At 36.3% G+C, this 15282-nt stretch overlaps 2 protein-coding genes across 11 annotated transcripts in view; one reads left to right on the top strand and one right to left on the bottom strand.

Moving 5' to 3' along the window:
• CCDC66 (coiled-coil domain containing 66) overlaps positions 1-2918 on the top strand; it is a 50446-nt gene extending 47528 nt beyond the window's left edge. For all 7 annotated transcript variants that reach the window (XM_043443572.1, XM_043443573.1, XM_043443574.1 and 4 more), the window contains 4 exons: positions 116-156; positions 793-1034; positions 1297-1415; positions 2640-2918. In XM_043443572.1, the coding sequence (XP_043299507.1) occupies positions 116-156; positions 793-1034; positions 1297-1415; positions 2640-2726 (489 nt within the window). In that variant the 3' untranslated portion in view covers positions 2727-2918. The remainder of the gene's footprint in view (positions 1-115; positions 157-792; positions 1035-1296; positions 1416-2639) is intronic.
• The window catches only part of TASOR (transcription activation suppressor), a 48358-nt gene continuing 34651 nt past the window's right edge, over positions 1576-15282 (bottom strand). The window contains exons 18-24 of one of the 4 annotated variants that reach the window (XM_043443569.1): positions 11343-12151; positions 8542-8664; positions 7674-7833; positions 7168-7276; positions 5801-5979; positions 5456-5620; positions 1576-4637 (exon numbers count right to left, since the gene is read on the bottom strand). In XM_043443569.1, coding sequence (XP_043299504.1) covers positions 4105-4637; positions 5456-5620; positions 5801-5979; positions 7168-7276; positions 7674-7833; positions 8542-8664; positions 11343-12151 — 2078 coding nt within the window. In that variant the 3' untranslated portion in view covers positions 1576-4104. Of the gene's footprint in view, positions 4915-5455; positions 5621-5800; positions 5980-7167; positions 7277-7673; positions 7834-8541; positions 8665-11342; positions 12275-15282 lie in introns of all 4 variants that reach the window. The other 3 variants (XM_043443571.1, XM_043443568.1, XM_043443570.1) reach the window with 3 other exon arrangements.

The following is a 15282-nucleotide window of genomic DNA, read 5'->3' on the forward strand; positions in this document are numbered from 1 at the left end:
TGCTCAAATCATTGTTTGAGAAACATTACAACAAGTAAACCACTACAGTTATTTGTGGGGATATATGGAAATACTGTTGCTTACTCCTTTCTACATTCATCTGTCCATCATACAGGAAGAAGAGCCTCTGAGAACTAATTGTTTTAGCAGGGAAAGGTATGTTATGGTTTTCATTGCTACTTCATGCTTCCCATGTGATATAAAGGTCAGCCTAAGCAGGAATGTGACATTTTCTGTTAGCTCCAGATTTAAAGTTTTGATTTTCCAGATGTCAACAGTGGAATAGACATTCTCCTTGGACTGAGAGAAGAGGAAAATGACTGGTTAGCAATGAGAGATTAACCAACGGGAAATTTAGAATAGTTAGATTTTTATTCTCTGCTTTTGTGTATGAACTATCTGGTTTAGAGTTGTCTCTGAACATGGCTCTAATAGGAAGTTTACTTCAGGTGCTAAAAGTTGTATTATGAACATTAGACTCAAATTAGGTAGCACTGATCCTCAGAAGCTAGTAAAATTGAAGCTTTCTCCCTGTTCTAGACTGTGTCTGTATATGTATATCCTCAGCTAGTAGTAGTGACTCCCAAATGAATCCCATTTTATTGGCCTATTTTAGGAAAAATTATCAGAAAACTGAAGCCTTTTATACATAGTGTTCCATAAGATGTTACAAGTACATTTAGAATAAACTGAAATGTGATTGAAGAGTAGAAAATGCTTAATCTAAAATAAAAGACACAATTGTCAATTAATGCTTCTTAAGTCCTTTATTGTGCTTTTGGGAAAATACAGGTCTCAGTCGCCACCAATTCTGGCAGTGAAAAGCAGAACGCAACAAACTCAGACACTGAAAAATAATAATTATGAAAGAGAGAATCTGATCTCAGGACATAGTCACACAGAATTACCACCTGGGATTTCTGATCCATTTCATTTTATTCCATATGTCCGAACCAACGAGGTTTATTACCTGGATCCAGAGGCCCCGTTGTCTAGGCCTGTAACCCAGGATACTCAGTACCAAAATGCACATGGTAAGTAAATGTATCCCCACCCTGAATTCAAAATCCAAATTAGTATATGAGTAATACTAATAAGCTTTATCCCAGGAGGGGTAGGATTTCGCTCTTTTGGAGTGAACTATAAAATTTTGTATTGAATATGTATTATGTAAGTTTTACTTGGTGCTTTCCTAGGATATAAATTAATGAACCCCTAGAAAATTATAGCATTGGGCTATTTCATAGTATCAGAAATGTATTTGATTTTTGTCATTTACATCCTGTCTCACCTCAGACCTAGAAGAAGAGCTGTTTACCTCTGACCATCTCAGGGACCCACTTCTTAATCCTAACTTGGTGAAAAACAGGGATCGACAACAAGCAATCCTTAAGGGACTATCAGACCTGAGACAGGTATGAGCCTTTCGATAGTGTAGGTGTGACCATAGTGTAGGTGGAGGACTCTGTTAGAATGGCTAAGCAGTTACTTAAGCCTGACTGGTTACAAGACTTTTTGATTTGATTCGCATTGCCAAAGAGTATTTCTTCCCAGCATGAAATCATGAGACGTGAGTATTAAAACAATTTTATTGAATGAAAATGCATACATTTGAAATGGCAAAGCATGATCAATAAGGCCCTAAAAGCAAAGGCAGAAAATAAGTACAGTTGTGGTTTCTTAGTAATGCAGTTCACAATTTCTTAAAATGAATGTGTTGGCTGTGTTTAGAACAGAACATTGACACAAGACCCAAACAGCACTATATACTCAGTGTGAAATTACATGTATTATCTTACCAGATTTTTTCTCCCAGACCAACTGTGACTCTTTATCTTGCTCAGGTAAAAAATCCAATATTTAAGTCTGTAACTTTTCTCTATCAGGTAGCCTTGAAGAAACACCTGTTGCTGTGCTTTAAAAAATAATGACTTACAAAACTGCTTTTGCAGTTAGTTTTGATTCACAGTATAGTTTTTTCCCAAATAAACTGTAGTTTTAGGAGTACCTTTTCCATGTCCAGTCATTTACAAATGCCTCCTGTATTTTAAGTTGTTGATTCAAGTGTTAACAATTTTTTTTTCCTATAAAGCTAGAAAATCACCCCCATTAATATAGGATTATCAAGAATCCTTTAGCCTTTTTACACGTTAGTATTAGTTACACCTCGATTGAGTTTTGTAACTCAAGCTCGGTAATTCACACAGATTTTACTTACATTACCTTTGAAAATGACAAGCATACTCTAGCTTAGAGGAGACAAAAAGTTGTGAGGTTAAGAGAAAGAATGTAATATACATATACGTTCATCTATATAGTGACCATGTCTTATTTCAGCAGGGCCCTGTGCCAGCCACTAAGGTTAATGCAGTCAACATATACACTGGATGTGAAGGGAGACTCATGGTCTTTTTAAGACATTTGAGGAAAAGGTAAGGGGTGGCATCTCTTTAAGGAAGGCCATCTCTATTGGTTTTATGCTAAAAATATGAAGACAGTCTTACAAATCTATAATAGCTATATATAGTAAGTACAGTATCCAAGTGAGAAAGTCTGGTGTAAAAATTGAAAACGTTTTCAAAGTAAATATAGAATAGGGTTAATTTGCACACTTTACTAACAAATCAATGTGATTTCAGGGCCTTCTCCAGAAGCAAAGGGAGTTGGAAACTAATCTCATGCCTTTAGCTGCAAATCAAGAAGAGAATTTTAGTTCTTCGTTTTAAATGTAGAAAATTAAATCCTTCATGTTCCAAATTATAAAATGTGATTGTTGCTTAACTGTGTTTTTACAAGTAGCCTAGATTTATTTTTTAAATGCTTATTTAAAACTTGTACATTATGTAGAAAAATGCTGTGTATATATTTTATGTATTTAAAACAATAAAACAGTTTCATAAAAGCTTAGTTAAAAAAAAGTTACCTGCTCTGTCACAATGTGGGTATTTATCTACTTACCTTAACACAGCCTGGAGTTTACAGATAATGTTCTTCCACACTTTACATGTAGGCTTACTAATTGAAACACCACTTATCTATTATACTCTATAAAAAGAGTTTGAAGAATAGGACCTAAAGTTCTTTTAGTGGCCAAAGGAAGGTCTGATGTCCCAACATTACTAAAATAGCCCAGATTCAGCTTAGGCTTATGAGGAAGGTTTTTTAAGTCCTTTGATGACTTTTATTGTAGAAACTACAGTTTTCAAAAACAGTTACAAGTTTGTATTAGTAATGAAGAAGCATTTTTTTAACCAATACATGTGGATTGAAAATTTTTATCTCCACCATGTACTTTGGTGCAGCACTTAAGTGCTTACTTACCACCTGAAAAATATACATACATTTTTTTCTAACAATTTAAAAACCTGTAGCAAAGTTGGTTTCAAACTGTTAATAAACTGCCTGTAATAAACAGAAGCCTATCTTTTGAAATATGAAACTGAATTTGGTTAAGTCTAAGGACCACATAAGCACTGAAAAAAAATAAAAGCTTGATCAAAATTTTAGTAACAGGCAAAATTACATGGTTAAGTCTAAAGATAAAAATTAATGCTGCCTGGTATTAAGTCCTAAGTACATAGTTTTATAACCTAAATGAAACTGCTTTGTTCAATAAATCCTGAGGTATTGAGCCAAAATCCTGTAAATATTTATTAACATCACTGGCTTATACCTGTGTAAAAACACTGTACAAAAGCTTAAATAAATACAATAGTTGATACATCATTTCAGCAAAAGTATTTGGGATAACCTGACATTAGAGAAAGAAAAGTAAAGCCACTACTGTGCACTATCCTTTTGCAAATATCCTAGTTTTATATATAAAACAAGCTTCAATTTGAAGCCAAAGTACGGATGACATATAAAGTGTAAAACTTAGAAGTGCCAACATGAGATAATTCAAGTACAATATATGTTAAAAATATATATATTTATTTCAATTTTCCGAGGCTTCAACTGTTACAGGCCATCATGATTTAAATAAGGGGGGAAAAAAAAACATAAGAAAAGAAACCTTTTGTTTAGAGAAAGAAATATAAATTGTTAATTCACTTTTAAGAAACAGAAAAAGTCCATAACAACCTATTAAAAAAAGTACTATAATTATTTCTGTTTTGAAAACGGCCTGCAAGAATCACTTTTCCACCAACTTAATGGAGATGGAGATTTCTCTCTATCCAAGCTTTGAGTATAAGCAGATAAAAAGTCATTTTCACTTTCTTGAGTCTGACTTGATGAAAGGGCATATGGTGTGCCCAAAAATGTCTGATGAGTGAGAACATTAAAATGACTAAACTGATGGGACATATTTAATTGACTGTGATAAACCTGAAAGTTGCTATATGAATCTTGTTCAGCTGAATTACTGTTCTCTCCTTCAGAGCATACTCTATCAATAGAAGCTCTCTCTGCAGAATCAATTTGATAAGTCTCATCTTCGAATAAACTTTTTTGCAAGTCAAGAGACGATTGCAACTCAATTTGAATATTCTTTTTTTGATCTGTTCCACGTGATCCTTTGGTCTCTTTCTCCAATATTTCTGAATGAAAATTGCTGCATACTTCTATTTGTGAGATTTCATCCCCTGAATCCAGAGACATATCCTCTTCATCCTTTTCATCGTTTTCTAAAAGAGCTACATTTAAAAAACAAAAAGTCCTCCTCTATTGAAATACACAATTTGTTTAAGTTTTAAAATTATACATTACTCACACAATATAATGCGTCAGGGTCTGCAAGTCCACAATCCCTTAAAGCTTGGTCTTCTGCCACAAGTTCACTTAGTCACAACACTCACACTAGGTGTGAATGTCCAGATAATCCGATGCTAAAAGCTTCTGCGAAATGTGTTCACGTTTAATGTTGGGAAATCCCAACTCCCAGCTCCAAAGGGGTTAATGTCAAAACAGCATCTAAAGTTATACGGTAATTCAGTATTTGACAAGACAAATATAAAATAAAAATTCTGACATCTAGCTTCACTGGATTACTACTAAATAAATTGGTTAGCTCTATCAAATGTTCGATCATCTCTGCTTTTCCTCGAAAACAAAAAGTACATCTTTCATTTTACATAAAACCTGGAACCAAAGCAGAGGCCATCTCACAAAAGACTAAAGCTATGGATATCTCTACTACTTTTATCATTAAACTGCTTTAAATCACAACAGAAGCCAATAATACTTACATTACCTCCAAAGAAAATGCTTACTCTATATAAGTATAGTATGCAGTCTACCATTAACTCTTTAACAGCTTACATGGACTACAGTATAGTAAATGACATTTTTGTATATTCTAAGTAAAAGAATGATAAATGCCTTGAAACACTCCCCCTGAAGCTGTTTACACTGAGGTGAGCAGTTTCAAAATAAGTTTTCATTATCTGAAATCAAAGCAAACCCATTCTTTTTCTGTCTACCTTAAAGAAAATGAAAACTACTGAAAAGTTACCTGACTGTGACTCAAGATTCTCATTAGCACCAAGCAATGGAAGGTCTTCTTCTGTGATTGAGTTGTGATAGCCCACAAGGTTTTTAAAGTTTTGCATGAAGTCTTCAGCAGTTGCAACCACTATTCCATTATCAGTATAACTAGAAATCATCTTGATACTCTTTTCTAATTTTGGGAGAAAAAATGTTGAATATAAAAAACACTTGAAAATATAAAATTATAATGCCTGCCCACAGCCCTCAAAAAACCCTTTCCTCCACATTTTCAGAAACACCCCCACACAGTGCCACAAAATCCTTTCGCCCACATTCCTGTATTCACAGTAGGAAAGAGCATTTGCTTTACCTGTTAAAAAGACTATGTGCCGGTGCTGTACGTTCTGAGCCTGAAGTCTGATAAGGCAATCCAATTCTGGAGCATTTCGAGTTTGTGAATCACAATTGTGGTATGACAAAATTTCAACCAGATGTTTCTTCTGATAGACATTCAGTAGCGTCAACAGACTTAGAGCTTTAGCATTCAATCTGTGAAATTAAGTAGTTCAGTATCTGGATCTGCTAAAATTTAGTATGGATGTTTTCGCTTGAAATTAACAGCATAATTTCTCAATAGAGACAACTGATCACAACCACACTGCGTAGCTCACTGCCTGATGTATGGGTGCTTCTGAGTAGAGGAAGAGGAGAAACTCTGCAACCCCATGGTTAAGGGCCTTCTCTGGGTCCAAAGCCTGAGGACCAGTTACTCAGTTCAGACAAAAATCTCAACTCACTAAATAAATTACACTTCTCTTCAGCTTCACTAATACAGAAATGCAATCGAAGGCATAAAAGGACAGAAAGTATATAAATCTTCCCTTGAAAAAGAACATGGCTCTAAGCTCTCTACCCCCAGACACAAGGCAACCTGTGGTAGAAACTATTTGGCTGTTGTCAGGAAGATGAGGGCACTAACTTGAACAGGTTATACCTTTGGTCCTCAGTGTTGCTATCTGTTACAAAAGACTTGCCCAATGCCTACTTCACATGATTTGATGTTTTTAAAAAATCAAATATAATGAAAATTAATTTAAAATTGTTTAGGCCTGAATTTCCCTAATTGTGTGCCACGGAATTGCAATAGGTACAAGAAGAAAAAAGTTTTGTGGCCTATGTTTTGGAAATGCTGACTGACAGAATGTAACATAGTATCCTTAACTACAGTTTCTCAGATCCTTAATTCTGTAAATAAGTACATTATATGGACTCTAGCAGTCATCTGATTACAACAATCATTTGCAGAGCCTCTCAAGGGACTAGTTTACTATTCAAGAATCACTTTCAGAAGTGACTTCTGGGCATGTTAGAAATCACTTATTTACACAAATTAATGAACTAATCATAGAACCCCTTATCAGGTCAAAATTAATCCTTGTCTCGTGTAGTGTTATTAGATTACTGATATAGGACCTGATCTAGTTGGCATATATACAGTTCCATTAAAAAAGAAGAATGCTGATTATCTCATTTTATAATTCTAAACCCAAATGGCAAAGGTCATATACCTAACTAGAACTTTGGCAAACCTCTACATAAACAAGAATACCATTTTGGCTGGCAAAAGATACCTATGAAAACTGAGCAGCATCTATCATCTGTAAACATATAGAGAACAAAATCCTGTGAACAAAACGTTAAAATCAATAACCAATACAGTTATTTTTCAAACCTTACCTGCCCAGTTCCTTTAGTTTTTTCTGAAATTTACAGTGGACTTTCCATTGCCATTTTCCTTCTGGAGTACTAAGTTCTTCGAGGAATGTCAAAAAATTTTTAAGGTTCTCTGTTAGAGACAATGAAGTTTGTTTTAAATTCAGTAAATAAGTCACTCCACAACTGAATTATGGAAGACATGTCTGCTGATACTATGTAGGAATACCTACTTTCCTATGTATTATTTTCTCTTTTTTCCCCCCTCTAAGGGAGATAGATCTAGCTCTGTCTCTAATAACATCTACACACAAAAAACAAGTTAACAAAAACCAAAAGTAATCTAAGTAAAGTAGGTGCAGAGAGCCCTGCTTTACGCCAGATTTAGTGGAAGTTAATTCATAGAGTAAAAGAACGGCAAACAAATCTGTAGTAATAAACATTCCAAAAAATGATGGTCATTACCTGTGACTGGCAAAACGAACAATACATGAGAAAAGTAGTTGCATGCTTAAGAGAATGTATCTTACCAATTGTGATTACTTCTGGATTTAGAATGGATTCATCAGAAACAATAAAACCTCCAGATACAAATAATTCATTGTACGTATGATTTTTAACATCATCCAGACTATCAACACCAGCAAAACTAACACAAGGGAGCTTCTTTAACATCACCAAACAAGGTACCTATTTAAATACGAAAATAAAAATAGAAATAAGGACAGACTAAAGTGTGAAATGTACAAGAAACGTACTGTGGCTCACCTGTACTAGGTTAGTTAGTGTGTTGCCTCTGAAAAGTCAAATGCAAAAATATTTACATTTTTTCCAAATATACAAACTGACATGTACTGGGCATCTATGTTGACAGAACACTCTAAGGAAGAGGCACTTATAACAGACCTAGAAATTCATCATTCAGAATGATGAATGCTAACGTGTCCTGCTCTGTGAGTACTGAGAATTCAAACGAGGCAAGAGCCTGGAACAGTCACGAAAGACTTCAGAGAGCAGTGGTTCCTGACACAAGCTCCTAAGACTCGGTGGGGCACCCCCAAGCCCAAAGGACGGGGACTGGTTTGGCAAAGGGGGGTGTATGTGAATGAAGGTGGTAACAACAGTCAGCAGACCCAGTGGCATTCAACGAGCCAACGTTCTTACTCTTGACTAAGCGATGGGAAGATGATGTGATATGCCACAATTTAAAATTTTGCAGAGGTACAAATAGGAATCCCACAAGTCAATTCACAGAGCACAGTGCAGGTCCTAGATGTCCTAACCTCGAAGTTTTATCTCCTTTAAAACTTAACAATACTTTAAAAACAAACAGCTTCAGTCTCAAAGATAGTAGAGATTTTTTACAACCAAAGTAAGGAATTCAGTGTAATAGTCTACCTTGTGAATGAAACCTGCAATGTCTTCATTTTGAATAATAATCAATAGTTTATCTAATTTTGATCTTCGTTCCAAAAACTGTTCTGGGTGACACTCTGTATTGCCTAATTTGATAAGATACTCCTGTTGAAAAGAAAAAACAAACTAAATCAACATTTGAAAGTCTTCTTGCAAACATCCATTTAATGCCAGAAATGCAAGATAAACTGGTTATATTTAACTACTACTAGACTATGATTAGTGACGACCTTTACACCAGGGCCCCCAGAGATCAAGGCCACTCTTAGAGAAGACTGTGAAGCTCAGAGCTTTCACGGTCACAATCTCAGCATTACAAACCCTATGCAGTCAAGGCCAAGTAAAGCCAGCTGGGGTAAGAGAACGGAAAGAATGGATTAGCCCAGTTTTTAACTTAGTACTTATTCTGGGCAACCACTCCCTCACTTCCATTCCTTTCCTTTAAAGCAGGCCCCTGATTATCTGCAGCAGTTACCAGTATATTCCTCAAAGTTACAAAGCACTTTTCCAACTGCTGAAGCCCATTTAATTCACAACCACCCCAAGATCATTCATACAGAGCTTCAATATGTACAGTGGTACTTACATATTAATTAGCCCTGCCTGTCAAGTCTACACCTTCAAACAAAACAAGACTCTCCCAATAATGCCTCCTACCATGCTGGTAACACAGGACTACCAGTTACTACCTTTCAAAGGACATAAGATAGCCAGTCCTGGCACCGTTCTCTTTGCTTGCTGGGGGAATCCTGAACCCTGAAGCAAAAGGCAGGATTCTGAAGGTCACATTCCTCATTTCAGACTCAGGAGATTAATTCTCTCATGGTTGACAAAGATAACCATAAATCTAAACCAAGCTTGCCCCCACCAGTTTTTAAGAGCTGTCTAGAAGTGTCACACCCAAAGAGGATGTTTCTGTGTAGCCCAGAAGCATCTTCTATGTTGTTTCCATTTTACTCTAGCCTCTAAAGCCTCTGGAGAGAGCCCAGAGCAGCTTACCATCAAGTTATGAAAAAGGAAATTAGTGTCTAATAGAGCTGCTTGTAATTTTTGGTTTACATTAAGAAGCTTTAGATGCAAGTTTGTTTTATATAAGAGTGTAACTCATAAAGCAACAAATCATTTTGATTCCAGAAATATTTAGGAAGTTTAAAATTTTATTCATGAAGTCCTATACTTTAACATTTTGCAAAATTTCCAAGGGTATTAATTAAGAGTTAAATTCTGATCTAATTTCATTTTTAAAATACACATCCTTTTTCTCTTCTACATAAAATAAATAACAGAAATATGATTTACTCTAAGCCATAATGGATTAAAACCACCATTCCTAAGTAAACAAATTTACTCTAAGTGTCTTACAATCTTTAAAATACAGTGGGAGATGGAGTTACGCTGAGCACAGTGGGAACTGTGCCCAACCCACTCTCATTGAGCTCCACGCCAATGTGCACTGATGCCCCCAAAGAGGTGGTAACATGTTGCTGGGGGTGAAAAAATGTGGAGAAGCTCAATGCTTAATCATACAGGGCAAAAATGCAACCAAGAAATTCCTGATAAATCTGGTTTCATCTTCCCAAGAACTACAGGAAATGAGTAAAGGCAACATGCTGAGCACTTGGCTGCCTCCACTTCCATGCTCTTCACCTTCCCCTGAGCACATCAAGTCAAGTATGCCAACAGCAGAGATCCTCAAACTGACCAAGGCTCAGGGCAATCAAAGCATGGAGTTTCTGATGCACTCTGGGCTGTAAGTAACTTACAGTCCCTTCTGCTTCCTCTAACTAAAAAAGCAGAAGCTCATCATGGTAAGTAAATTGAAAATGAGAGCAGGTATATTTAAAACACTAAGGCATTCCCTTACTAAGGAAAACTAGGGCTTACTTCCCTTGTGGCTCAGCTGGGAAACCTGAGTTTGATCCCTGGGTTGGGAAGATCCCCTGGAGAAGGGAAAGACTACCCAATGCAGTGTTCTGGCCTGGAGAATTCCATGGACTATACAGTCCACGGGGTCGCAAAGAGTTGGACATGACTGAGCAACTTTCACAAAAACAGTGACACAAACAAGGCATTCCCTTAAGGAATTAAAATGCTATACAGTTTAGTGAATACTAATTGGCTAACTACTGTCACTATTTAATTACTAGTTAACCACTAATACAACTGTCCCATGTGTTATAAATTATATCTGTCTCTATGTGTGTGTGTTTTTTTTTAAATCAACTGCCTGAAATGCTAGTCCACTCCATAGCTTGAGTACAAAAATTATACCCTGCAATAAAGAATCTTTCATGATTGGGTAAGTTTTTCAGAATCATGTTTTTTTATCAATAAGGGCTATAGGGAACCCTGGCATGCCCAGGACATCAATAAACACCAAAAGATACCATCATTAGGTCATCCCGGACGGTTTTGTTTTTCTATCTGACTGATAAAACCCCATGAGGTACACAGTGACAATTTCATTTCTCTGCATCTCTCCCTCTGCTTTGTTAAAAAACCCAAGAAACATTTAAAATCTTTGAATCAATAATGTAAAGGTATGGCAATACGTATGCAATTGGTCTTTAAAGTGAGACTATGCAAAATAAGATTCACAATTCTAAGATGTTTAGATCACAGGTTCTGAATTTAGTTGAACTTACTAGTCTTTTACTCCACTCTGCATTAAATTATAAAAAATAATATGGTCAGCATTTAAAAAACAAAAAATCCATTTTATAGAGATCAGACTCAACAACACAAGTTTAGACAGCATTACAATTACCTTCTCATTTAGTTACCTTTATTTCTTTACAGAGCACACTCTCTTCTTCTTCATGAATATAAAATTTCACAGTATTTTTCTGGACATCTTTCATGATTTTAACCAAACTGTTAAAAACTTCAGGCTCTAACTGGCTTATAAAATTTGAAAGAGCTGGCTGGGCAGAAATGTTTACATCACTGGGCGACTTTGCGGTTTCTTTTTCTCCTGGTTCCCGGGCAGCATCACCAGGTACAGTATGATCGGAAGTCGCCACCGGCTCCGCGGCTTGATGCGGCTGGTTCACCTCTACTTCAGTTAAACCCAGAGCTGAGGAGGAATGCTGCTCATGAGAGCTGGTGTCTTTCAAAGCATCACTACCAAGTAGTTCAAGACTGTGTTTACTGCTGAAGTCGCTTGAGGAAGCTGGCACGACATGCCTTCCCAGAGGACTCAGTGCTATCTTAGGACAAGAATCATCAACACTGACTGGTGGCAAATTCCCACTCCTGGCTGATGCTTTGATAATAATAGTATTTAGTTTCTCATGCAAGCCATCTACAAACTCCTGTACACCAGCTTTGGAAGTCTTAGAATATATGAACTCAGAAAGCCGTTTCATCTTCTCTTGCGTTGAAAAGATAGGTGTGGAAATTCTGCTGACATATGAAACATTCTTTTGCTTCAGAATCTCTTCTATCTTCCTGGAAAAGAGGTTATACTCCCCTAGCACTGTCCTCTCTGTGGCCTCGCTCACTGCAGGCGGCTCTGGCGCCGGCACGCACTGCTCCTCCGTCACCACCTGACCTGTCACCGCGTCCTCCTCAGTGGGGCCCTGCACTGTGTCTGTAAATGGAGAGGATGGAAACTGGTGATCAGAACTCCTCGGTCTACTTATTACCCGGGGGTCGTTAGGGAAGGCCTCCTGTGGTGGCAGACACACCAGCTGTTCTTCTGGTGATTTCATACCTATACAGGAAGAGTTTACTATTACAAAAGCAATCCAGTATTAATGACATCTGAAAATACAAACTCATAAATAAGCGGGGGGAAAGGCCAGGTCAACTATATATTTAGAACAAACTATGTATTGGAAAGTAGAGTAAAAATCTCAAATAATGGTATGACCCTATCCCCTATGCACCCTTCTTATTTTATGGCTGCTTTTTGTATTTCAGTAGCTCAAGTAGCAAGTCTGAATGTTACTTTCTTTGATTACTTTTGAAGTACTCAACCAAGTGCCAATTTAACATCACTACAGTTAAGTCACTTGCTTACTTCTGCTTCCCTACCTTTTGGTACACCTGACTCTAACGGACATGTTTTAATCAGAATAGTTAGTTGCAACAGCTTGTTCAACCCCTATAATCTTTGCGAAGTAATGCCCACTACTGTGGTTCAGTTCAGTTGCTCAGTCGTGTCCGACCCTTTGCGACCTCATGAATCGCAGCACGCCACTACTGTGGTAACACCTTCTTAATGTGAAAACTTTGAGTGTAAGGCAACTGAAAGAACATCAAGCTGAAGTGCTGTGGGAATAAGTTGCATTCAGGATCTAAGATAACTAATTTTATCTGTTTTCATATTTGCTCTCACATATGGGGTTGTTTACCTATGGGGTTGCATAGTGGATTTGCTACAATGTTAGGGACTTATCAGGGAAAGAAAGGCTCAATAATACAGGAAGAGAACATATTTCATAGCTGCATTAATAGTAATGCTTTTTGAAAGCACTTTAGTATTTGTATTTTGCTTGGAAATAATTCCAAGAGAAATCAAAATAGCTATTACCCCATTTGAGATGACGAGATCATTAAGCTAGCTAATGCTAATGGAATTATAACTTTTGATTCTTGACAACTAGCTCAATCTGTAAGAACATAAATCCTAAATTTTTCCCCTCACAAATCCTAAATTCAACCACAGTATGTTTTTGAAACTGCATTTCAAAACAGGTACCCTAAATCTCTCTGTAAAAAACAAGGGGAAAATATGTTTAACAGCAATTTATAGTAGTACTTTATTTCAGTAAAGACAAAGTTTTGTTATTTTTGTCTTCAAGTTCCTATTACATAAGTTTATCAGAAAACTACTTTTTCTTAAATATTAGCCAATATTCCCTAACAGATTGCTACTACAGTATATAAAATGTTACCTCTAGATCAGAAAGTCCACACATAGTTTCAGTTTTCAAAACTGCAGTACTTTTAAGATATAGTGGAATCCCTATTAAAGTTTATACCCAGGTATAGCAGTGTAACTTCTCTATATAAAACTCAGTTTTGATTTCCCCCACATTCACACTTTTGTAAATGTTTAAACAGCTCAGCAGCATTTAGTTTATGACCTTTCTCTACCAACCCCAGTGGTTACCATGAACCACTGCACCCATTAAATACTGCAAAGGCATCTGTCAGCAGAATATGAAGACCATACAGGAGGTCTATAGGTAAAAGGGAAGGGGAACAAAATATCTAGTATACCAGTTAAGAATTACTACTGTATGAAACTGATAAACCAGAAAAATATCCAAGTTCCATAAACTAATTTAGGAATTCTGAACACATTTCTTACATCTGCAGTATGGTGTTTAGTAGACATATGAAATGTCAGGATGGATACATAAGAAATCTGTAACGAGGAACCCCTTGGTGTTCCAGTGGTTAGGACTTGGCCCTCTTACTGCCAGATCAGATACCTCCCTAGTCGGGGAAGTCAAGATCCCACAAGCTGTGCAGTGCAGCAAACAATAAATAAGTCTGTAACTAACGCTGACTGACTGGATGAAACTACATGTGTGGTCTAGGGTTGGAAGACATTTTTTGAAGTATTTTCGTACTTCTTAACATCATGTACCATGTCAAATATCTGAACTATTGAAATAAAAATTTTTAATTGCATCCCATAAAACAAACAGTTAGGGAGGACATTTAAAAACTTCTGAAGGGAAAATAAAAGGCTTCTGAATGGTTTATTATTAAAAATACTTGAAATACATTCTCCCAGAGTTTTCTGCTATTCAAGAAGCTTATTCCTGAAGGGCTATGGATAAAGGAAATGTTTTTAAACAATTTAGTTTATTAAAAAACTAAACCAAATCCTTTTTGAAAATGCAAATGATCACCATCTATTTTGTACAGATTCCCTCATATTTTTATTAAGATCAAAAACCTCATTATTTTAAAAGTGTCTTCATAAATGATTTAAAAGAAATACACATCAGTGTCATAACAGTACGTTTTCACGTTTTCTACTATCACTCAAGCACTGCGGCACTTTGGCTTTTAAGTGCAAGGAGAGTAGTGAGTTCGCTAAAGGTAACATCATTGGGATTTTTATACTTTTAACAACAGAATATGAAGATGGTATGCCAAATAAAGACTGCTGATGCTGATGGATCATTCTGAGACATAAACAAGATACCTGACTTCTCCCAATAAGAAAGAATTACTGATAGAAGCAAAACATAGATGAGTCCCAGACATAAAGTTGTGTAAAAGGGCCAAAACCAAAAGAGTGTAGGTTCCATCTACCTTAAATTCAAAAGCAGGTCAAACTAATCTATGCTGAAAGAAGAAACAAAATGGTTATTGTTCGGGGCAGGGAGAATACTGACTGGGAAGATGCAGAAGAAAGCCTTCTGGGGTACTGAAAATGTTCGACATATTGATTTGGGTGGCGGTCACCTAAGTGTTTACATGTGTAAAAATTCATCACGTTGTAAAGATTTATGCACTTTCCTGTATGTCATATATCTATTCTTCCTACTTTCTGTCCCCCACACCCCCAATCGTCTTTTCATAGGAGGAGACAAAGATCTTGAAGAAAACTATTAACTCAGTCTTTTTCTTTTTTACCCCCAAAGACAGGAATAACCACAAAGATCTACTTAGTTACTTAGCTCTTCTTCCAAACAGAAAAAACAATACAAGGTTTCTGAAAGAGTACGATAAAATCAAACAGAAACAAAAAAAAAA

This window comes from Cervus canadensis, chromosome 22, assembly GCF_019320065.1.
Source record: "Cervus canadensis isolate Bull #8, Minnesota chromosome 22, ASM1932006v1, whole genome shotgun sequence".
Lineage (NCBI taxonomy): Eukaryota > Metazoa > Chordata > Mammalia > Artiodactyla > Cervidae > Cervus > Cervus canadensis.